This window comes from Chelon labrosus (genome assembly GCF_963514085.1).
Source record: "Chelon labrosus genome assembly, chromosome: 6".
NCBI classification, from domain to species: Eukaryota; Metazoa; Chordata; class Actinopteri; order Mugiliformes; family Mugilidae; genus Chelon; species Chelon labrosus.
The window spans coordinates 5,700,094-5,723,093 of record NC_140342.1 but is presented as its reverse complement, the minus strand read 5'-3'; the positions used below and the strand labels follow the sequence as shown (position 1 = coordinate 5,723,093).

The window sequence follows — 23,000 nt, the reverse complement described above, 5'->3', positions numbered from 1 at the left end:
TGAAGTTAAGCTTATTGGTTGGCAATGATTTCCATTATGGGAAATGTAGAACCATATTTATCACTAAGGCCCTTGCTTCTTCAGCTTTGACTACTGCAGGAGTCCTCCAGCTGTGTCATACTAAAGTACTCTAAAAATGTTGGTACTGAATTTAATTACCTTCATGTATACTCAATGGTTAAATAAAGCTCTCCAACATAATAACGTTTTTTTTTTTTCTGTTCCATGCGAAGTATGTGTTGCAGATGAGCATTAATTATTAATTAGTGGTACTATATATACAGGTAATAAGATAATTACTAATATTACTCCCAGATTTTAAAAAAATCGTTCACTGAAATAAGTCAATGAATGCAGTTTACTTAAGAAAAGAAAAGAATTAAAATGAAGTTTCCTTCTTAAAAAGACCAGTAGATGGAGGTAGACATCCACCGATGACACTGAGCTGCAGCACTGAGCAGCTCTCACGACCAAGAAAAGACATGACACAACTGAAGTCAACTTGGTAACAGCAGGAGGCCATTTGTTATCCATTAATATACAACTACCTGACAGTTTCAAAGTTAGAATTAGTAAAAATTCAAACTGTGTAACTTGACAGCAGTGGTGTTTCTCAGTGTATCTCAGTCACAACCCTGCATAAAGTGTTTCTGTATCTACTTGGAGGCTGCAGTGGAAATCTCCAATTTCTTTAAAATGTACCCCCTCCTGCCAACTAGTGGGGGTAATCTGATGACTTTTAGATCAGACACAGTGACAGGGAGGGGGCACAGTGACAGGTTGAAGACAGACAGAGACAGATTGGATGTGTGTGTACACATATTTGTGTTTCCCTGTATGCCTCTGTTAGTGTGTGTGAGAGAGAGATGAGGGACAGTGACAGATGAGCACAGAAGAGCCGTGTGTCCACGGGGCAGTGAGTGATCGATCGCTGTGTCTTGCCCTCCGTGTCACCTCAGGCATCCAGTGACCTTTAGGAAGCGCAGGCGTCGGTAATTACCCACTTTACACACACATACACACAAGCACAGGATGCCGACGCTGCACTGTCCACGCGCTTGGAGGATGACAGGATGGGTACTTGACACAAAGTGGAAAACACAAACACTGATAGGGGATGAAGGTACAGCTGCATCTCAAGTGTCTGATGAACACGAATACTGCCCCTCATTCTGCCTGATGTTGTTGACAAAGAAAATGTGGCTTCTCGTACTGATCTGTGACTCCAATCAATCATCAGAACAAACGTATAAGCGCAGGAGAATCATTTCACTTAACAAAGCAACTTTTACAGTTTTTGTGCTGATTCAACCTTGTTTGTGCACTGCAGTGTCATTAAAGTATTTTATAATATGAACTTATTTATATGATTTATATGAAGCCCTCGGTTTAAATCAGATGACAGAGCAAAGAGATATGCTCTGGAAGTCTTTTATCAGTCTTTAAGGCCAGCAGACAATCCTGTTGACTTCCAAAGCCATGCAAGGACTATAACCACCACAACACAACAGCAACACAACACCACCAGCGCTCAAACCGTGGAAAAACTTCCAGAAACTGAAGACATGAGATGCACCTTGTTCCTACATGCACACTTATGCAGCACAAGTATCCAGCATGTAGCTAAATAAATGCACAATCACAATGACTCACTCAAAAGTAGAAACCAGAGATCAAGAAAACTGCCCACAATTCTCAAAGCATGGCTTTCTGTGTTTATGGTATTACACAAAGTTTCTTCTGACTAAGGCATGAAGCTTTTTTAGGCTTGATTTGCAGACTTCCAAGATATCCTTCATACGAATGTTATACTCACCATGCAGATGAGACACTTGTATCGGTCTCCTCGCAGTATCTGCCTCTCAAGCTCTCTGATTCGAGCCTTCAGAGCCTCCATAGTAGTAGCTGTGGACTCCTCCTCCGTTACCCTAGGTCAAAGAGAAACGAAGAGAAAACTTTAGGCCTACAAACACAAACATTTCTACAGTAATGTTTCAGTGTTCTACAATGGCACTGACACTAGAATTGTTGGAAGTTGTCCATTTTGTCCGACTGTCATTTTCTTTGGTTCAGTACACAACAAAATTTTGTTTTTAACCTGTTGGTGTTTGACTTTATAGCCATCAGCATTGTGCACAACCACACTCTATGATCCCATTATATCCAAACATACTGCATGAGTTTAACACCGTGATGTGAATCTAGCTGTATTATTTTTTGTTCCTCTGTAGGTGTTCATCCAATGCAATCTGATTATGGCCCTTTCTGTGGAGAAAACCCTTTCTATTTATCATTCACTATGCAGCATAATATTGAACCTTCCATCTCTGCAGCACAATACGCAGTCGGGGCTCTTTGATTTCCCAGCTTTGTTTCTTTCCCTGTGTCAAATATATAGTATTTACATCCTTCTGTGTAACATACCTGTTAGGCCCTTCCTTAGCAACAACATCTCTTGTTCACCTTTCGTCTTTGCATCCTATATTTTCCCATCTGTTCCCATGTTCATCTATGCCAATTAATTTCCTTGCCTCTGTTTATCTCGTCTCCATATGTCCTTGCTTTATCACGCTCTCCTCCAACCCCCTCCTTCGTTTCACTCAGAGTCCTCCCTTTCTTCCTACCTCTGAGCAGCTTCTGATTAATGCGTTGCATGATAACAGAAAATGTGCGTTTAACACTGTCGGCCAGCATATGAAGCAGCCATAACTAAATCAATACGGACGACGTACAGACCGCAACGCTGATGATGATTCGGTGCAGGAAGACGAGACCATGCGAGCCAGCTGGTGTTTATTATAGCCATCCACTCATTCTCTGGATAGAAGCAATAACGGTGTGTGTGTGTATGTGTGTTAGGTGGAGTGTGTGTATTTATGGTGATGTGGTCATTTTGCAGCCTGATAGCTAGCTGATCTATGGTATTGATCTGGATGGGGAAGGACAAGCAAAGAGAGGGAAGGGAGGGTGAGAGCAAAAGAGAGCGATAAGTGGCTGCGTGTTGGGCTCAGGATATGGCTCCATTTGCTGCATCCTCAAACAGGAGAGGAGATCAGCTACAAGGAAAAAAAAATCAGGAATGGACTTTCTTAATTACCTTCCAAGAGCCAACTTTTTGTAAATCCATTTTGGGTGTGACAGCCAACATACTTCCTTGATTCATATTATCAAACTAGCTCATTAAAGTAAATTGAACATTTAAACTAAATTGAAGATTAAATTCAAATTAAACATTTTAGGTTTGCACGGTGATCCCCAGACTCCTCAAATATGCGTGTTAAGCTGTACCGTGAATCTCTGCAGAGAGGCTTTATGATTGCAGAAAGCTCTAAAAACTTTGATGGCTCCTCTCTCCCAAAAGGAGACAATGCTGACCAACCATTGCTTTCTCTGCTCCAACCCTTAAATTCTCATTCACCAAATATTTGCAGATTGGCCAATAAGGAATCTCAGTTTTGTTTGGCTGGCAAAAGACCATCCATACTTCAATTCTAGCCTCTCTAGGGTCACGGGTGTTCATGTTTCACTTTTTTATAAACCATTGTGAATGAAAACATATTTTCAGTCATTACCGGTAAGGCTAATCAATCTATAGGAAGTTGTCATTTTTTATTGATAAAATGTAGGATAATAATTGATAATAATTAAAGATAAAAGTTGAAAGCCTATTTATTCTTCACGTCTGGGGGTTCCTTCTTCTTGCGTCCTCAATTACAGTGGGATGTACAATTTTTTGGACATTTTCATAGACTCTATATAAAACATTGGAGGATGACATCCATTAGTTTATGAACAACCATTTTGAAGCCTAGCAATCAGTTGTATTAAACCTGAGGCCATGTCCCCACTGGCTTCACACCGGATGGCCATCTTTTATATAGATTCTATTGGTATTATCCCAGAGTTTCCCGTACAATGTTAATACTATGGCAGGCCGCCAGGGTCTAATTTGCTCCACCATGGTCTCATAATGGATCCCTTGGTAAATCGCACCCTCTGAACAGCATGCCAAACTGCCACTGCAAATGTACCATCAGGTTCTACTTCCTCTATCACATCTCTGTGAAAGGCTGACCTGCACTAGCTCCTCCCTGTAACCCCATATGTCTATAAAGACCTAGCTTGACTCGCCACCCCTGTGCCCTATAAACTACTTTACCCTCTCCTCTTATTAGTTCTGAGCTTGTAAAAAGCCATTTAGCCTTGATTAGCCTGCATGCTTATAAAGCAGCAGTGGACTCTGGGCTGGAGAGAGTTGAACAGGGGCTTGTCCCTCAAACAAGGCTTTCTCTTTCTTTTAACAGCTTCCATAAATCCCGATGTCGCACAGTCAGCCACAAAACTCTGTCAAGGGGTACTCTTTTCTTGTCCGAAGTGAGGTAGAGGAAAGCAAAGTATAATCAGTATAACTTATTTGATCCCAACAGCACACACCTTTTGCCTACTCTACCTCTACAATGGATATTCATTCAGTACCATACAGTAATTCATCAATTTTCCAATGATATAAATACATATTAATGCATCTGTGGCAAACTGAAGAAGGGGTGGAGGGGAAGATGGGGCAGAGAAGTTGCAGAGATTTAACGGAGGTAAAGCACAAAGAGGTAAAGAACAGGATGACTTCACGGGGCCAGGAAAGGAAAGACAACTCTCTGGGGCTTAATGTGACATGCAGGAAGATAAACACTCTCTCAACCTGCAGGATGCACAAGTAAAAATCCTTGAGTTTAAGGACGTAAAGCTATTTGTGTACACTGCTGATTTAAGCTGGCTCAGGGGTTTTCAACCTTTTCGGTCTTGGAGCCAAAATAGGAAAATTTATCTCACTGTAGAGGAACTAATTTACTGTTCAATGAAGGTTACAACCTGAAATGTAACATACTGGGTCAGAACAGTCTGTGGGAGTTTTAATAACAGCTGTAGTCTACATGTGCTCCAAATACAGGCAAGAGCAAGAAGAGATAAACTAGAAGGTGTAAAATTTCTTAGTCTTGGGCCAGAGCAAATTCTGAACCAAAAAAAACTTCAGAACCAAAACCACACAGTTCAGTCTACATCTAATACAGAACTGAACCTGTGTATGGTGTACTGAAACTGTGGACGTATGTAAATAGCCAGAACAATAGTTGTAATATGTAAGTGTCTCCCTCCAATTATAGATATTTACTGGTGAGTACTGTACATCGGTCTGATTTATGTTTTTGGTGACCACACAAGCACGAGAGTCTAGTCTGGTAGGACCTTGGTCTGATGGTCTGCCATTGAAAAAACTTGGGAAACTAGTTCTGAAACACGACTTCCACTCACACGACATGTGACTGCTCCAACTTACCCACTGGCATTAGGCCTTCTGTATGGTACATGTATGCCGCAGTGAAGGAAAGCGAAACTGAGCTGCATTTCCATCTCAAGTCCTTTCTATGGCGGGCAACAAGTAAGAAAGCCCGACAGAGACAGATAGATGGCTCTGCCTCCCTTCTATTTAGTGCTCTTTCCCCAATGTGTGTGGGGCTATTTCTCATTTCATTAGGTTGTGTGTGTGTGTTGCTGAAGATCTGCACCATCCATCTCAATCAGACCTGTGTCTTAATCTACTGTCTACCTACAATTTAGCCTCACTCAGGTTCTCTCTCAACGTGCGCACAAATAAATAATAAAATCACAAATTATTTAGAATTAAATAAAAACTATTTGGGCACCACATTCTTAAAAAACATCCCATCTAGCAGGTATGGAATTAAACTTCACACACACATATGTGCTGTGAAAATAGCAGCGGTAAATCCCTTTAGAACATCATTCCCTGCTGGACCCTGTTAACTGAGGCCTTAACTACACCGACACACCATGATAAAACATTTAAGTCACTATTGATTTCCCCTGCTTCTGGCCGACATGTGTGTTGCTGTGTGTGTAGGTCTCCGATGGCAAAAGGCAAGATGGGGGGGGTTTGGGGTATCTTGTAAGTGCCTGAGAAGAATTGAGACAGAGGACCAAAAGAAACACCCAAGAGAAATGGGAAAGAGAAAGACGAGAGAAAGAGGGAGAAATGCGGCTTAGCGACTGAGCAATAAAGCGAAGAAGGAGAGAGGAAAAGTCACAGACAGATACTGGGCAGTGTGTGTGTAAAGGGGGGTGGGGGGAGTGGGGGGAGAAATCTACCTTCATCACTTCCAAATTGAGGACAGATTCAATTATTTGCAGAAACCACATGGAAATCTCTCCACATTGTTCCAGCTGGAGCACCAAATTTGGCAGCAATTGCATTGGCGGCATTGGAGGGGCCATTTATCTTGGAGGGGAAAGAGCATCGCAGGCGTTGTATGTGTATATGTATGGGTGTGTGCGTGTGTGTGTGTGTGTGAGAGCGAGCTCATTTATCTTGCAGGGGAATGAGCAGGGGAACGAGGACGCCCCGGGAGGCGACCAGATCATTACCCATCTGGGATCAGAGACAGAGAGAGAGAGGGAGATGCTCTGCACGCTGCCCTGTGCAAAGCCACACACTCACACAGACACACACAAACACACAAGTGAACATGTACAATGTATCAATGTAACGAAAGGAGACAAATCTCATTTTCATTTAGGGACAGAGGGGCACAGAAGCTCCACAAATACGTGCATTTATAGCGAACGGAGAGGAGTGAGGCAGGGAATTGTTCCAGCCAGCCAGCTGACGGCTTGTTCCACTGCAATCATTCAGCATCTAGTTGGCTGGCCTTTAAATGGATACTTAGATTAAGGCATGTTCTGCTCCAGGTTGCCACGAAGACCTCAACTAGAGCATCATGTGGCAACACACACCAACACTAAGGCCACAAAAATGTCGTAATATCCAACTGTTTGGTTCAGCTATTGACTGAGAAGTAAACTACATACGTTCATATATTTTACTTTGGAAATAATGATTGACTTTACTGATTGTGTTGTACCATTCGAAGGGATGTCTTCAATGGTCCAGCTTTACATCATCACAGAGGCCATTTTTATATTTTGGCTTTTGGACCAATCGTTACAGCCAGCTATGTTCCAGTCTGTGTCACACAGTTATTTATCTTTATAAGTAATAATGATTTTTAACCTCAAAAACGTCACCAAAGTACATTTGTATGCATGAAGTCGTGAACCATTTTGTTGTGTCTGACTGCAGCCTCTTAACACAGACCAGTCAACATCTTCTCAGACACACACACACACACACACACACACACACACAAAATAAAGCTGGGACAATCCCCCCACTCCACAGCCCACTCACTCATTGAACACATACACAGTTCTTGCCTTGTAGTGCTGTGTCTGATCAATACACTTGAAGCTGCTCTGCTTATTCACCAGTTAACCCCTCTGCTGATATTTAATATGGAGAGCACACACACAGGGCTGATTGATTCAATTAAATGAAGCATTTATCACAGTCAGCCTTCCCAGAGATGGAGGTTGTTACATAAAGCTGTAAATGTGCAAACAGTCAAGAACATGAATGTTACAGTGACATTTTAGTGCAGATGTGTAACCGAACTCAGTCATTAGTTCACAACTCATCCAGAAACTGGCTGTTGATTCAGGTAGCTAATAACAGGAAAACTAAGCACTTCAGGTGACCAAAAGAAATCACTTTAAGAAGCAGAGGTTGGGACAAAAGGCTCGTGGCTGATGGCATAAGACTGACTCCCTCTGTGTGTGTATTTGTACAGTGCAAAAGGACAGCTGAACATCCCTGACACGCAGTAGCAACCTATCAACCAAATCCCTTTTTAGTTGCTCACTTGCCCATCAACTTTCCTCTCTCCTTCTTGGAACGAAGCCCACGCATGGATGAGGTATGTAAACATGTACGTGTGTGTGTGTGTGTGAGAATTTTTTTACTTGTTGTAGAGTATGAATAAGAAGATGGAAATTAAGGAGCCCTGGCCTGTCAGACTAATAAAGAACCCCAATAAAGAAGGCACCGTGTCTGCAACACAGCCAGATCATTGGTTTTACAGTCAGATCTCAATATGATATCATTCCACTTCACGTCCAACTGGTCAATAATCACTAACCCAACAGAAGTCAAGTCATGGCACAACAAAAACTGAGTGGCACGTGTGTGATGTTCTTTGTTCTTTCTAATCCCTCTTGAAAAATTGAACAAACTGCTGTTTGGCACATGATAAATTCGTGCTTTTTAAACTGAAAAATTTGCATGTGTCGTCTGCATTACACTAATGTATATCTTGCACATGTTTGAGTCTCTATTCCCAATAATGACCCTAAGGTAGCTCTGTGCTCTCAGAGAGCACAACTACACAGAAAATCAATATCTGAGAGACCCAACCCATCAGATACACACAAAATACATCATTTATGACCCTCTACAAGTCAACACTCCCACAAGTAAGAAAACCCATCATTCAAACACCATGAGTGTGCTACTGCAGTGGGAAATGTGATAAGAGTAATTTTTTGTTTCACCCTTTAGGACTAGATTATGACACGTGTGTGCATATTTCTGTGTAACCTACTTTTCGATCTCGCTGTTTTTACAGGTGCGTGGGACGCAGGATGAAGAAGAGGAAGATGAAGGAGTGCTGGGGTCTGTCTTGCTGCCCTCTCCATTGCTTGTTGAGGGCATTTCTGTAAACAGGAAAAACAATTACATGCTTGATGCTGAATGGTGACTTCAGAACTCAGACACCCACTGCTAAAGCTGTGGTTAACAACATGAGCCCACGAGGAGGCAGTGGAACTGATACAAAACCTTCTAATAGACAGCTAGGTGCACTCTTTTATACTCTTCATATATAGATGTTAATATTAAAATGCTGGAGATGTATATTTTGGAAAATAAAAATCACTCAGTGCCACACTGAGAATTATCTAATAATAGCAACAACATGACATGCTCTAGTTGGTGTAGATTCTTTTGGCACATGTAACTTCGGTATCTGATTGATAAAAAAAACAACCAATCCTGCTTTATCAAAAAAAGCCACTGGTGTTTATTTTCAGCCTACACAGAATATAAAGATGAACATTTATTTGAACCCTACTTACCATCGTTGGCCCATTTGGAGAATTCAGGTGTTATTCTATTAGAAGGCATCCCGCCGCTACAACACAGAGACACAAATGCTCAAGAGTGCTTTTCAGTTTCTAAAAATACTTCAATTGAGTTAGTATTCTGGTATCATGTCAAGCAGTTAAGACTTCATACTTGAGCACAGCTCCCCGTAGCGCCTCCCTCTCCCTGGCTTCTCCTTGGTCTTCTCCAGCACCAGAGCATGGGATGATATCAGCCTCGGTGTACTGGGCTTTGCCGTACTCCAAGGTGTCGTCTCCGTCCACGTCGAGATCAGCATCGCTGTCCGCCGCGCTCTCCTTAATACTACACGTGGCGAAACCTGTAGCTGTGAAAAAAGGAAAGAACATTTTCAGCATTCAATGTTTTTAAGAAGTGGAAAGTAAGACAACAGGAATCAATCAACACTGGTATTCAAGTAATGCTAAAAGGCTCTAATTACTCTAATTATTATTAAACTACTTCAAGTCATTTTGGCCTTTGACGTGGGATGTTGCATTTACTGTTAACAAGGTAGGACTAGAATGTTATTTGACATAAGATGTTATTTAAATATCTGACTTTTTTTTTTTTTTTTTTTTACTGTTGACAGTATTTTAAAATATGTGTCCCTGCCATTTAAAAGGACAAGAATCTAATTTAGGGCAGTTCTTCTTCTTCTGGGATTTTAGACACTACTGGGCACATTACTGCCTTCCACAGGTTATGGTTATTTCAGGCAGCTGACAACAGCCTACCAAAACTAGCAAACTGCACAAAGTCCTGTGGAAACAAATTAGGCGGAAGAATACTGCATTTGAAGGCGCATCACCCTGCTATTTATGCGGCCACCATCATGACAAGTAGACCAACTATGTTAACTAAGTAAACAAATTACTGAACTTGAGATAAATTGACTAAATGTAGTAACCAAGGTTGACAAAAATGCAAGATACTTCAACTGCAACTAGACTTAACTATGAAAGATAAACATGATTACAATGCGACTAAGACTAATAAGCATTTTTGTCTAAAGACAAAGACTAAATCAAAAATTGGCTGTCAAAATTAACACTTCGGAATAAAAATGATTGAACCTTAGTGAGAGCACTACTAACTTTTCAAGACATTTTAAAACTTGAAGATGCTAAATTGTTTCCTGTCCAAAAACTTCAGTTTCTTCGAACCAAATTAAAGATTTTTGGATAACCTGGAGATCGGTGAGAAAAACAGGAAGATTTGGTCAGAGAGAAGAAACTGAAGAGAGAGACAGCATTTAGACTTGGGGTGAAGTGATGGAGACTGACACCTTACCCATCAATCTTTGAGAAATAGAGGGAGTGTGTGTGTTTGAGTGGCACTTCTATAAACCTAGTGATGAACGCTCAGACAAACCCTTACCACTGCTTGACTGCTCCCTTCAGCTCCACTTAACCACAGAGTTGGCTATGTGTGTGTGTCCGTCACTTAGAGGTGTCTCTTCAATGTTTGTTTGAGACTGTCTGTCCCCATGTCACTTAGGCCCTGTCTCTCCAACCCCTTCAAGGTGTGTGTGGGTGTGGGTGTGTGTGTGCACATGAGTGTCTGTCTACCTGTCACTTACTCCATGTCTATCCACCACGCAAAGGTAGGTAGGTAGCTGGCTAGCTAGCTAGGTAGGTAGGTAGGTGTGTGTGTGTGTTTTCAAGTGTGTATGCCACTTACACCCTGACGGTTTTAACTGTGTGCGTGTTGTGACTCTGAAGCTGTCTGTGTGTGTGTCTACCAGTGACATTCCTGACAGCCATCTTATTTACACCTATTCCAATTTCTACAAGCTCTCAGCTGGACTTGCGTGCTGTGTGTGTGTGTCTGTGGGGGACCAGACAGCGTTGACAGCCATCCTATTTAACCCGCCTGTCCCAGTGTGTGAGTCTCAATACTAGACTTCCTATAACAGTTGCTCTCAGTGCACTACGTATCTCACTGCACTACGGTGTCTTTGTCAAAGTGCAAATCAGTTGCTATCCGAGGTTTTTCTAGGACTTAACATCTGCTGCTGCTGCTTCTCCCACCCAACTATGTAATTCACGCTTAAGCCAGAAATAAAAAAAAAAAAAAAGAGGAGAGAACATGAGCATGGAATGACTGAAAGCCATAGCGATAAAACGCACCACCAATGATAAGCTGTTTTACAGCAGGCTCATGGTTTTTAGTGATCAAATAAAAAGGACCTTTTAATTTTTATTTGGTCTCAGGAGCAGAGGGAGACATATGGGAACAGAGACAATACAGGATCTAGTTTAGTATGATATTGTGTTACAGACCACGTTTTACATTTGCTTCCACATTGTATAACTAGTAAATGACTATTGTGACTTTCAGCTCCCAGTATGAGTCCTTCCTTGGACTCATACTACAACACTTGTACACCAATGCTGAGTTTCACATGGCCTGATCTGTGTAAACACACTGTCCATGTCTGAGGTGTGTTCACTGTGAGAATACGCGTGGCCTGTTTGCTCTGTATATGTGTGTGTTCCCACTGCCTCCATCTATCCCTCTAAGCAGTCTTGGCAGGCCAATCTAATCTGGCCAAGGAAAGGTCAGCCCCACTCTAACTGCCTTTCACTCACATTATGCATCCATGCCCCCTCCCCTATTTTCCTCTTCAGCTTTCTTTCTCTTTATTCCTCCTTTCCTCACCTTCTTTTTCCTTATAATCACTCCTTTCCCTTCCTTTACTTTTATTGGCAGTTTGTTTCTTTACTTCTCTTTCACTTCTTTTCCACTACTCATGTATTACTAGTTCTCTCTGTCTTGTCTGCCCTCTCCTCTGCTACATAAGATGAATCAATGCACACACATCCTGATTCCCACATGGCTATCTTGGTCTTTCTCATTATCTAACCATCTCCTGAATATCGCTGACTCTTTAACATGTTAACTACACATTTTATCCTCTGAGTTACACGCCTCATGACAGCAACTAAAGAGACCCTAAAATTTCCATATGTGCCACCACAACACGACTACAAGTACAGATGTGAACAGGCAGGCAGGATCAAAGGACTCATCGGGCAGACTGGCAGCTCGGCTCAAGCAATCGACCGACCTCGGCAACGTCCTGTTACCATAGCAATTATCGCGACCCCCTAAGAAGCAGAGAGGAGGCGTGTCAAAGGTCATCACACGATCTTTCTGCCATTTACAGGTCAGAGAGAGATGGGGAGACGGGGAAAGGGACACAGACACAAAGACATGAGACGGTCATCTTTGAAGTCCATTTACAAAGCAGAGATTTCTCCTCAATCCCTACGGGCCACCTCAACCTGCAGTAATCCCCCTCTTCTCCTCCTCCGTCTCTCCGGACGGCCCAATATCAAACCTTTGGATCTGTCTTCCTGCCTCCGTGTCTACCTTTCCATCTCTCTGCAGCTAAATCAGATCAGCTAGTGTGCTCCAAACTTTGATTACATTTCCAACTTGGTAATGATGTTAAAAAACAGAAAGCAGGAGCAAACAGGAGTTGGACACACAAATTATGACATCAGACAGTGGGGAAAAAACATATCAGAAATGTAGTATTAACACTGAAATAGAAAGTATGGAATACATGTGTTCCTTTTTTGTTAACACTTTTATAAATCTGAATAAACGTGAAGGGACATGGCTAGATCTTTCTTTCACAGTGAATTAGTAATATATAAACTCCTATTAATCCTCTATTCTGATGGAATGGGATTTTAAATAATCACACAAACTATAGAAAGCATATCGCATCACTCCAACAAGCAACAACAACACTACTCCTAAGACTAGGACCCCTGTGGGATAAATTAAAGGGTTATTTTATCTTAAGATGTAAAGAAATGATTATTTGCAGTTTGAGCAAAAGATGCAATTTAAAACATCTAGGAATATTGCTCTCTATTATTTTATGTTACTTTCTGACATTAGGAATGCTAAATATTTCATTGGTGAACTGAAAAACTGATAAGTACAAGTTATCATAATCCAGAGATCAAGAATTAATTCAGTACTTTCTTGGTACACAGTATCAACAAAATGTGTGCCATTTAAGGATCTGATTAAAAAACGTTAAAGAAACCTTTTTATTGTTTGATTAAACAGTTCTAGCTTTAAATTCAGATTTTACTGTTTTATGTAAACAGGTTTTTGTTGTGAAGTTATTTTTTGAATCTAAAAATCTGTACCAGACTCAGCTCTCAAATTGATAATGACATCAAAACATTTCAAACTTGCCCAGTCCTATATTAACATGTGAAAACATGGAGGAATTGCTGTGCTAATAAAACTTGTCCCTTGCATAGAGACATTTTAGTGTGTCCTGTAAACTTGGTGTATTCTAGTTACTTTGCAGCTCATAAAACAGACTTCTACAGACAGTCCACTAGACAGATAAAGAAAGCGCTCTGTCTGTGCTGTGGGTCCTTTCAACCTGGCTAAGCCGGTGCAAGACACAGGGAAGTCTTCACTCAAACAGAGTTGAATCATAAACTGATCTTGTTCGATTTTTTTTTCCTCCCTCCCCTCTCCCTTGAAAGGGCCCAATCCCACTGCCTTTCTTCCTTGCGCTCTCAAAGGGAAGGAAGGATGGTGGCACTTCACAGAGGAAAAGGCCCTCTCTTCATGTCGCCAGCTGAGAAGACCCCCCTGCAACATCTCTATATCGGTCCAGCCGGCCGCTGGCTCTCAAGAGCCTGCTGGATTCAGCAGCATGTGTTAGAACCACTGAGGAGCTTTCAAGACAAAATCCACCTTCTGAGCCTTCTGCTGAATGTGTGCCTGCGTGTGCGTTTCAAGTTGCTCTCCCCAGGCCACCTCAGTTATCTGTGTCACATCACAAGGCGCCCTATTAGAGCGCGGCAGAAGGGTCCTGTGTCTGCTCGTTTTAACGACGTGAAAGAGAGATGGACGGACGGACGGCTGGGGAAGCCACCTCCCACCCTACGAGCGGCACTTTGTCGCGATTTAGTTGAGACTTCAGCATTGATCCGTCTTGTCTTTTCTCTCTTAGGGGAGGGAGGGGGGCAGGTGAGGCTCAGCATGTGTGTGTTTAACACCGGATCGAACAGGGAGAGAAGGAGGCGAACAGGAAGAGGGACAGATGAAAGTAGCAGCACAGGCAAGACAAAGAACCTCTCAGAGATGACAACAACTCTTTACCTCCATCTGTGAACATCTAGCTTCAATCTGTCTACCACTCCCTGTTTTACACAAACACTACTGAAGCCACAGTGGGAGGCCAGTGTGAAAGACAAGGAAGTTTACATGGTGGAACTGGACAATCCAATAATTTGGTACAGAACTACAATGAATGTCTTATTTAGAGGAAACGTATGAGCCTGAGTAAACAGTGTTTACGAATTCAAAAACAGTGTTAGCCTCTAACTGGTACTTTTACTTATTATTACACAATTTCCTTGAAGGATTAATAAAGTATTCTGATTCTGATGATTACAGTGACTATACTGATACCAATACGGATACCAATGGCCAAGGTCGATACCAATGTTTAAAATTACAATTAGACTCAACGTCGATATCAAAGTTTTGTATTTTTGTATTTTTTCCCCCCCTTTTGTGCTAGGGAAAAACTAACCATCATTTTAATATTATGGGATTAGTTTAAATACACTATAACATAACACTATATTTGGATGGTCACAAAATTATTTTAAATATCATTAATCCAAACTTTTATCACATAATAGATATTCTAGTGAAAGATAAGCTTTCAAAAGCTTTTTGAGCTGGCAGATCAACTGTGTACTCGATAAGAGTGTTTCACTACAAAGGCCAACTAATGTAAATGCAAAAGCAATAATATAATAAATTAAATATAAATAAGTAATAAATACAAACATGATAAGTTGAGTGAGACTGAAAATAACCAACACAACAACTCAACATCTGCGCCTCTCTAGTTAGACCATATTATTTTTGTGTCATACTTGTGGGGATCACATATGCATCCATGCATACAGAAATGAAATACAATTACAGAATAAGTTTGTTTTTTGTTTAACGCATTTATCAAGAAGAAAAAAATTATTTCCTAGTTCTAGTTTCTCAAATATATGTTTGTTTTATGTACACTATGTGACACCAGACACGAACATGTCAACTACATGGATTATTGTTATTATTCACAAACCTCTAGGCTTAATCTGATGTTGTAACAGCAATTTCAACTCATCAATACAGACTCGGGGGGGTTTCTAACTAATAGCATTGTTACTACAATAAATCAAAACTAATCATTAAGAGACCTGTCAATAATCAAAGCAAGCTTTTTGTTGCAGCATTACATGCGCATATAGTTGTCCTGTAAGCAGTCTAGGACCTGAATCCCAAAAATTCAACCAAGTATTTAAAAAGTTCAAGCACCATTGGCTCAGATCTTACATATGCAAACAAGGAAACATCTCAATTCAAATAGTAGATCCAGATGATTTTTGTATAATTATCAACTAGAATAAATTTCAGTTCACTAACTGGTTAAATGGAGAACAGAATGAATTTGACATCATCAAAATAAAGAATTTGTGGAAGAGAAGATACCACAAAGAGAATGTGATAGAGAGCTAAGTGGGAGCACTGTAGGTGTGTAGTGTCACAGAGCTGCTGCTGTGCTCCCCAGTGACCAGCTCTCCCATCCAGTTCTATAATTGCATTTCTGGGCACACACACGCACAGAGAGCGGTGACCAGCGGGTCAATTGCCCAGCTAAATGTGTTTTCCTTCCCCTCGCTAAGAGGGTTGTGTAGGGCCGAGCCAAGCTGAGCTGGGCTGACCCGGGGCCAGACGGCGCTGCCACCAGACCGCTGGCACCATTACAGCTCCCTGGTCACATTCAACACTGGTCTCACACAACTAACAGAGCTCACTCTGGACAGGAGAACACGGTGAGTGATGGACGAGCAAAGAAACACAGAAGGAGACAGACAGAAGGGAGGGAAGAAGAGAACAAACAGTGGCGGTCCAAACGGCTGTGACTAGATGCAACCTTGGAGCTGTGACAGGTCAGTAAGTCAAACAAGCAGACGACTGGACATCTACATCACTGAAAGACTGCCTAGAAATAAAATTGAATGTTATAGGGACAGGGTGTGTGTTTGTACCTCTGAAGCCTCCCTCCAGTAAAGCCGTAGCTCTGATCCTCTTCTGGCCCGCCCACTCGTACTCCTCAAAGCCCCGCCCATTCTCTCCATCCATGTCTCCAGAGTCATCGTCGCCTAATGCACCCTCACGCTGACACACAGACAAGGACAAATTTTAAAACCACAGTAGAGTTTTAAAAATACTATATATTGATTCCATTTAAACTATTAAATATAACTTGAGCATGTGGAATCACAGAATTTTGTCTTTTAGATTTTAACACCTAACAGTAAACAATTTTACTAATTTTACTACTGAAAGCAGAGAAGCTATAGCATACTTTTCCAGTACTGTACCATAGGGAAAAGATGCTGCTTCTCTGAATAATAAGTTCAGTGTTCAAGGGGTTATATAATCTGCACTGAGGTCCTCCTATAGGAGTTTTTTCTTTTACACAAAAAGAAAGAAAGCTTTCTCAATAGCTTGTTGCTTGTTGCAGAGTAGCTGTGACAACATACTGATATCTTGTCGCAAGTTTTAACAAAGACTTCTGTTCCATCATTGGAAAAAAGAAAGGGAACAAACATTAGAAGAGGACTATAACTCAATTCTGCCTCACGTTGCAACTGAGACCATCAGCTAGACCTCAGGGACACAGTTACGTATACTAAGTAGGAGCTAAACATTGTGCTACAGTTCTGATTAACATTAATCTACAAAATATGTCATAAAAACACAGCTCACATTGGGAGGTACAGTACTGGAAGTGTGCTAATGGAAAAGGCATTAGTGTCTTTAGCTAGTGTAATGGACAGCAGTGGGTGAGGTAGAAAGAGTGGTGATTAGCGGGGTGATTTGTCTTTGGTCTACTTGAAAGAATGGAACTGTTCAGCATCTACATGACAGGAGGAGAGGCGCCCAACTGTGACAGGTCAGAATGTCACCGTCATCAGAGCTTCATGCCAGTGGATATGATGCAACCATTTCATATGGATTAAACTGCAAATGTGAGCCTGCTACTCGAAAATATAGCTTTCAAGATATTTCAGTGCTGTTTTATGCTCAGGTCATTCAGACAGTTAATCCAATATGATGTGACTGCAACACGACCACGTAAAGGAAGTAAAGAGGTGGTCAGTTATCTAATGGAACGACTGTTGCTACTGGTCGTTTCTGCACTACGGCGCTGACGGGACTGTACAGCATCTACAGGAAGTAGAGAGGTGACTGGAAAAGAAGGGTTGATAGGCTGTCCGACTGGCGGAGGCAAGGTTCAGGGGCCGGATTGTACTACCTGGATCAGGCATTGTTCCACATGTCTACTCATCTCCTCCTCGCTCCCAGCCAATGGGGCGCTGCACAGCGGACATACCTGGCCCCCCTCCTCAGGCTTCCTCCTCTTCATCTTCCCTATACGGGCTGGACAAGCAGAGCCAGTAGAGAGAAACACAAGAGAGAAATGTTATTGTGGATATAGTTTGTAAAGCTTTTAATCAATTGAGCTTTGATAACATCCTGACGATGACATCATTGCTCTCAAGGTAAAAGAGAGAATGTAAAAAGTCCCAAGATGTATTTATGCCCAGTGACACATTCTGTCCTCTTCCCTCTAGCTACATCCATGCCACTCCTCTCCCTCCATTTCTTCCTCCTCTCTGCCCCCCTGTCACAGCTTGCCCCCACCACACACACACATTTAATTAGAAATTTAACAGAGCAGAACAGCCGTCATTGCACCCAGACTCTCTGTCGTTTTTTCTTAACTGCAAATGGCGCGCGGGGGACATTAATTTTTAGCTGGCTGGGAAAGCAGAGGGGCCAAGAGGGACAGTGGGGGTGGAGGGAGAGGAGGAGGACACAGAGCAAGGAGATGGAGGGAGGAAAGCTGGAAGGGTTAAAAGGGAAACAGCCTCCTCCTCCTCTTCCTCACCAATTTTTCCCTGACACTAATCGAGAGGAGCACTGTTAAATAGAGAAGAGAGGGCAGCTAATTACGTCCGCCAGGGATCTCTCCCCCGAAATCCTGCACCCATTATACCCCACATGAGAAAGACTCCTGGTTCCACATGACAGCAGAGAGAAAGTAATGGAGGGTGAAGTTTAAACTCAGTCTTCACCGACTCCAGTTACAGGCTCAGACTAAAAAACATTTACAGGCTGTGTCTAGAAACAGACAAGAGTCAACCACTAGAAATATAAATATACTGAAGATATTAATGTTTTATAATCTTGTTTACAATCTTTAAGTCAGTTATGGGCAACTGAAGCTGCATTAGTTTGAGAGGGAGTGACTGAAAAGGTTCATCATTTTCATACCACATGATTATACAAATTTGGTCACTTAAGCAGGAGACTTTCATTTTTATTTCTTTGGTACATGTTGATGTTTCTTTTCATAATACTATGTTCTCATTTAAAAAAATGTATACACGTTTTACATGTGTTTTACAAAAAGACCAAGGGTATGTGTGTGTAATCTGGTGATTTGGATTGGGCATTACAGCCGAAAGTTGGAAAACAGGTAATTCTTTCAAATGACTTTTTATGTCTTTGGGGATTCCATGAATACATTCAGAGCAGTAAGTGGTGTTTAATAACCTTGAGGGTTTTTCAAATGTACTGGTACAGGGCACAAAGTGGACCTGTTAAGAGCGAAGATCTACTTAGCTGATGGGATAAAATGCTTTAGACATATAAAAAAACTAAAGCAACTATAGTAAATTTATCAGCACACTAAAAGCTATTTATGTAAAATATCTATTAGGGCAATAAAATAACTCAGGAACACCACTCCTCTTTAGGCTGATGTAAACAAGAACCCTCTACAGGAGCAACAGGTCACTATTACTAGACATCACCAATGACAGGTAAAAAAGAAAAAGATTTTATGAATGAAAAAACATAGATAGATAATAAATCATCATTATATCAAAGCACAGACCAAATTCATCCTATGTGTCTCCACTCCATTAAAATTGAATTGTTAGGCTGGCATTCGTGACCATGATAGTTTTTTGTTTCATAATTGTTTTGCTAACTTTTGAAATATTTAACAACACTCAATAAATAACTGGGGAATATTAATAACCTCTTAATAATAAGGAGACCTAAATAAAAGGAATTCATCTGAGCCACAGGCATTCTTTATTGTTATTCAATATTAACTATCACCCAGGAAATCAAACACTGTGTACATACCATTCAATCTCGTTTGCCTGTTTGCTCGAACTCGTAAAAATGTCTGCAAGCAGAGAGGAAAGAAGAGGGAGGACATATTCATTAGATGATAAAACAACATTGTAATATGATTACAAGTACGAATATAACTTTTCACAATAGGATTGCTTTGGATGCTGAGGGATAGTCTACTGAGACCGGGGCAGTGTAATCAATGAAACCTACATCTCTCTTGTCTTGTAGCTCCTCCATTAATGTCAGCTTTCTGTCACAGCTCCTTCGAGAGCCGCAAAAACTCACTGCTCCAAAGTGCCCGAGTGTGTTTCCAGACACTGTACATTATTGCAAACTTAAGGTTGCGTCTACAAATTAATACGGATGGAAAAGGATTGAAAGTGGCGCCCGTATCGGTAAATGCTACTCATGTCCGACGCCATGTTGGCTTGTTTTGATCATGTGACCGCGCTGGAAACGGAAGTAGAGGAACGTCACATGTTGTCCCTCGTCTTTTCCGCTAGGGGGAAGCAACGAGTTTCATTAGAAGTTCTCAGTCACAGCCTTGGAGTTTTACATGGAGACTATTAGGGGCTATTTCTTTCTTTTGACTATTAATTGATTATTACCTGAATGTCCCTGAATAAATAAATCTTTTGTGATGTAAAGGGTAACAAACTAATACAATAATAATAATAATTTTACATGGTTATCATATGTGGCTATCATGTATTTCTTTTTGTGTAAAATATACTAACTCCTTGTCCAAAAATGTAACCGATAGAATATTTTCTTTAAAATTAGATTGTAGTGCTTGAGTAAAAATTGCTGCTTTCAATCATTGGACATTGTGGAATAAATTATTAATCATACATTTATCTAAGCCAATCTGGAACATTTGGGGTCTTGCCTAGTTCAGGTTGCCTGGGGTAGATTCCCTGCATCATTAAAAATAATGGTTTTAGCAATAAAAGTAGAGCATTGTGAAATTAATTAAGTGAGGTCAGATTCCTCTGTCGTCTCCACTTCTGTCTCTTGCAGACTGCATGCCTCAGGTCTTCTGGGATTCAAACCCAGAGGCCTGTATGTCTTTAACTATATGCTGACTAAAGCACCCCCACTCGCAGTTATGGATACCCGCTCTTTGACTCAGTGACTAGGCAACGGTTCAGTCCTCTCACTGCCGGCTCATCGTCCATCAGTGAGGGCAGCCAGGCCTTCACCTTCTCTTTGCTACCTCTCCCCTCCCCTCCCTGCCGACACTTGAGTTATAGGACTTCCTGCGCATCACTACCGTATTATTATGATACACTCACTGAATGGCTGCCGATAGGTCAGGTTTTTAGAAAAAGTGAAGAGCCAGAGTGCCCTAAGACAGACTGACAGGCAGAGAGGAGGTGGCAAAGTCTGCCATTATACTTTATTTTCAGGGTGCTAAAAAGAGTCACCATTGACTTAATCATTTGTATAATATAAGGTGATTTCAGCAGTTTCACTTAATGAGAAAATCTACTTTATTGCTATAAGGTCTTTATGAGCTGTGTCATCCTGAACGTATGGATGTAACGTCTGCATGGACTTAATAGTTCTTATTTTATGGTGTTAGGGTGAAAACCCACTTAACCCGGAGATACATCACGGCCAGAGGAATTACCCGAACAAACTTTGATGAATTTAAGAGATAAAAGCAGTCAGGGTGACATCTGAGATTTAAAGAGATTGGCCTGTTAGTCAACTTAACTGCTGAGGAGGCATTAAAACCAAAATCCACCGTAATTGTTCTGCTATACTGTTATATGTCATAATAACAGAAAGTCACTATTTGATTCAGTACATTATGGAAGTCTCATGATTTGCAACACATGTTGACGTAGCAATGTTGAACGTGTGCCTTTCTATATTCTACTTAATCTGACATTGGACTGAATGAAAATGTAGCCTTTGATTCTTAGGAAGGCATCTCAGATTCTCTGTTCTCTCAGACAGAACCAGGTAAAAAAAAATAAAAAACTAAATAATATATTTATTATATTTATAAATGTAAATAACTAGCTATACAAAGAGATACTTTTAATAATTTTAATGATTGTATTTATCCACATTTTTCAGTGATCAGAGTTCGTAACATTTTTCCTGTTCAAATCTCCACATGTAAGAGTTTAGGAAAAGTGTAGGAGATACGGTTATATTCACTCTGGGTAGGTCAGTTGGTTAACTGCATCTCTCATAAGAGCCTACAGACTAATTTTAAATGTTGCACAGAATATCATAATAAGGAGCTGACTGGCTGTATGAACACACTGCATGGCTGTATGTGACAAAATACATTAACTTGGACTCATATACTAAGCAGACACAGAGAAAATGTTAAAAGATACAACAAGACATTTTAAACATGAATCAATGATGCCAACACAGACTGACTGGAGCTGTGTATATGTGTATGCGCGCGCGTGTGTGTGTGTATGTGACCTGGTATCTGTCCGAGTGGTGGGCATCCTCAGATGACAGGGGTGAGACCACGGGAGACTCTCCCTCACGCTTGATGTGCACCGACAACAGCATCGACTAGAGACAGAGAGAGAGAAAGGGAAATCAAATGCCTTTTCTATGCAGATGATTTTGTGATATTATCACCTCCAGAGAAATTACTGCTCAAGAACCTGCAAATCTTCCCAATGGGAATATCCAAGAGGTGGGGTACACCCTAGAAAGGTCGCAGTCTATCAAAGGGCTAACACAGTTAGCTCAGAAGTTCTGCATATTTACAGGGGGAGCGAGGGCCTTTCACTCATGTTTTGCGTTTTTTGCTGACATTGTACGTTCTAATGCAAACTTGAAAATGGAGGGTGAGGGAAGGTACTGAGCTGTTACCTCACAGTTAAATGCCACTAAATCTTACACACTGGAAATGCAAACAAAGAAAAAAGTTGAAGGATCGGTTGAAAAAGGTTCAAGGATAAAGTAGCTGAACACTCAGTTGAAGATAAAGCACGAAAGGAGCTTAGAGGAAGCGAGGGTGATAAATTGAGCTCAAAGTGTCAGCAGTAGTGAAAGAAATTAGCACCGGTTCAAGTGTATGAACTGATACAAGTTAAAGGTGTCAGCTGAAACATAAACACTGTAAGAAAAAAAAGTCCAAGTGAAGTTTAATAGATGAAGATCGGGGAACTGAAAAGGTCTGCAGCGTCAGTTCAAGTGTGAGCATTCAGGAGAAAGCTGACGACAATGTCAGTTAACACATAAATGGTGACAGCCGTAAAACTTTAATTTAAGGAGTAAAAGGTGAAAGCAGTTAGACGATGTAAGAGAAAGGTGGAATTCAGCTGAAGAGTAATGACTAGCTGTTGAATTGTCAGTTATGTCTGATGTGTAAGTGCTAAAGACATTCATCATGACTGCTGACTATAAATCACTACAACAAAATGAAAACTAAATATTTTTTTAATTGAGTGTATCAAAATTGATACAGTTTTCTGTGTTATAGCACATCTCTTACATAGAAAAAAAAAAAACGGGACTAGGGCATCTTTACCCTTGGAGAATTTCGAGAGTGTTATTGCCACAGATGCTGAGAGCAACACGTCATTGGTGATGACTGTAACCTGCCTGACTTTGTCTATAAAATCCCTTCCACTGATTAGAGTTAATGTTTATGGGATGTTAAGAGGAG

The 23,000-nt window shown here is 41.0% G+C and overlaps 1 protein-coding gene across 12 annotated transcripts in view; it reads right to left on the bottom strand.

Annotated features, from left to right (window-relative positions):
• Positions 1 to 23,000, bottom strand: part of rnf220a (ring finger protein 220a) — a 138,510-nt gene that overhangs the window by 6,784 nt on the left and 108,726 nt on the right. For 4 of the 12 annotated variants that reach the window (XM_084546994.1, XM_084547001.1, XM_084546996.1 and 1 more), the window contains 8 exons: positions 21,800 to 21,895; positions 19,355 to 19,397; positions 17,451 to 17,575; positions 16,177 to 16,306; positions 9,206 to 9,398; positions 9,046 to 9,101; positions 8,514 to 8,625; positions 1,817 to 1,928 (listed from right to left, as the gene is read on the bottom strand). In XM_084546994.1, the coding sequence (XP_084403120.1) occupies positions 1,817 to 1,928; positions 8,514 to 8,625; positions 9,046 to 9,101; positions 9,206 to 9,398; positions 16,177 to 16,306; positions 17,451 to 17,575; positions 19,355 to 19,397; positions 21,800 to 21,895 (867 nt within the window). Of the gene's footprint in view, positions 1 to 1,816; positions 1,929 to 8,513; positions 8,626 to 9,045; positions 9,102 to 9,205; positions 9,399 to 16,176; positions 16,307 to 17,450; positions 17,593 to 19,354; positions 19,398 to 21,799; positions 21,896 to 23,000 lie in introns of all 12 variants that reach the window. The other 8 variants (XM_084546990.1, XM_084547000.1, XM_084546995.1 and 5 more) reach the window with 3 other exon arrangements.